The 1,777-nt window shown below is 67.4% G+C and overlaps 1 protein-coding gene across 1 annotated transcript in view; it reads left to right on the forward strand.

Annotated features, from left to right (window-relative positions):
- The window catches only part of LOC106723598 (epsin-1-like), a 16,758-nt gene that overhangs the window by 10,930 nt on the left and 4,051 nt on the right, over positions 1-1,777 (forward strand). The window contains exon 3 of the mRNA XM_014530115.1: positions 79-328. Coding sequence (XP_014385601.1) covers positions 82-328 — 247 coding nt within the window. The 5' untranslated portion in view covers positions 79-81. The remainder of the gene's footprint in view (positions 1-78; positions 329-1,777) is intronic.

Consider the following 1,777-nt stretch of genomic DNA (forward strand, 5'->3'; position numbering starts at 1 on the left):
GGTCCGGCATCCTGTGGACAGGCCGGGGCTGGCGCTGGGACCTGAGTGACCGCCATGTCCCCCCGCCGCCCCCCGCAGGCCATGACGCTGATGGAGTACCTCATCAAGACGGGCTCGGAGCGCGTGTCGCAGCAGTGCAAGGAGAACATGTACGCCGTGCAGACGCTCAAGGACTTCCAGTACGTGGACCGCGACGGCAAGGACCAGGGCGTCAACGTGCGAGAGAAGGCCAAGCAGCTGGTGGCCCTACTGCGTGACGAGGACCGGCTGCGGGAGGAGCGAGCCCACGCGCTCAAGACCAAGGAGAAGCTGGCACAGACCGCCACGGGTGAGCCGTGTCCCGTGGCCCAGGAGCTGGTCTCCTCCTGCCCCTGCCGGGCCCCTCCCGCTGCTCCTTGCCCTCCTCGCTGCGCTCACCCCCAGATGCCAGCTGAGCAATGCCCTGCGTGCAGCCTGGGCCCTGGAGAGGGCTGGGTGCCCGCAGTCCTGTCCATGTCTGTGCCCAGGAGGAGAGAATGCCGCCGGAGGGGAGAGGGCTCCCCAAGCCCCGGGTCAGGGACAGCCCCCGGGGGAGGGCATGCCCTCTGCGCAGCCTGGCCTGGGAGGAGCAGGCGGCACCTAGGCCCCAGAGGCTGTGTGAGGCACAGGCCAGCGGTGGCTGGGGAGCAGCTGGAGGCAGAACCTGCTGTTGACCCCCAGGAAGTGGGTGGGGTGAGCGAGCTCGGTTTGGGGTGGTGACCTGCACTGGGAAAGAGGCACCGGGGCATCTGCGTGTGGCCCCCAGCGTAGGACACATCTCGGGGAGCTTTCCGTTTGACCACTGGGTGGGGGAAAGGCCTTGTGTCCCGGGCAGGTGGGCATCACTGCAGAAACGGCGGTGTCAGCGCAGTGGGCCACAGGGCACAGACAGTTCATGTCGCTGGGATGTTGCCCCGGCGGGGCTGGGGCCCGGGGACCCAAGGGGCCAGGCAGTTCCAGGCGATGGGGAGGCGGTGCCTATGGACAACGGGGTGCAGAGTTCTCTGTGAGCAATGGCAGGAGGAGGCGCCTGGGCCTGGGGAAGGACCAGATGCCTGGGGAGCCATGACCCCCGCCTGCCTGCAGGAGCCTGGCGTGTTGGGAGGGCTGGGCGTTCTGCTCGGACCTGTCACATTACTCTCCGTCCAGCACCCACTCGGAGGTCAGGGCCGCGCTCCAGGCAGGGGGAGGTGGGCTCTCAGCGTCCGCTTGGCCTCAGGGCTGCCTCCTCCTGCCACTCGCAGGCGTTAGTCTTAGACCTTGAAGTTTCGGTTGTGTGTGCTTTTCTTAGCAACTTGAGATATTATTCATCTTTGGATTTTTTTCCTCCCAACCCCTTAAAACAATGAAACCCTTTCTTGGCTGACGGGCTGACGAAGGCTGGGCCAGCGTGGCTGCGGCCCAGTTTGCTGACCCGAGCCCTGGGCACCATGAGGGGTGGGCCAGGAGCGGGTCCGCAGGGCTGACAGCCCGGAGCTGAGGGGCATTGCTGCCCTGGTGCCTCTACTTCTCCACAGGCAGAGGCTCGGCCTCAGGCTGGGGCTGGGGGGCCGGGAGGAGCAGGGTGGGCCTGGTCAGCTCAGCTCGTGGCCGCCTGCCCCAGCCTCACAGTGCCTGTCCCCTCAGCCCCTCCCGTCTCTCCATCCTTCCTTCGTCCATGACTCGGGCAGGTGTTGTGCCTCCCTAATGCCCACGGTCCTTAGCTGTCAGCCAGCCCCGGGCGGCCAGGCCTCACCCCCCCCCCCCCCGGGGGCGCCCG

The sequence above is a fragment of the Myotis brandtii genome, unplaced genomic scaffold (assembly GCF_000412655.1).
Source record: "Myotis brandtii unplaced genomic scaffold, ASM41265v1 scaffold720, whole genome shotgun sequence".
NCBI lineage: Eukaryota > Metazoa > Chordata > Mammalia > Chiroptera > Vespertilionidae > Myotis > Myotis brandtii.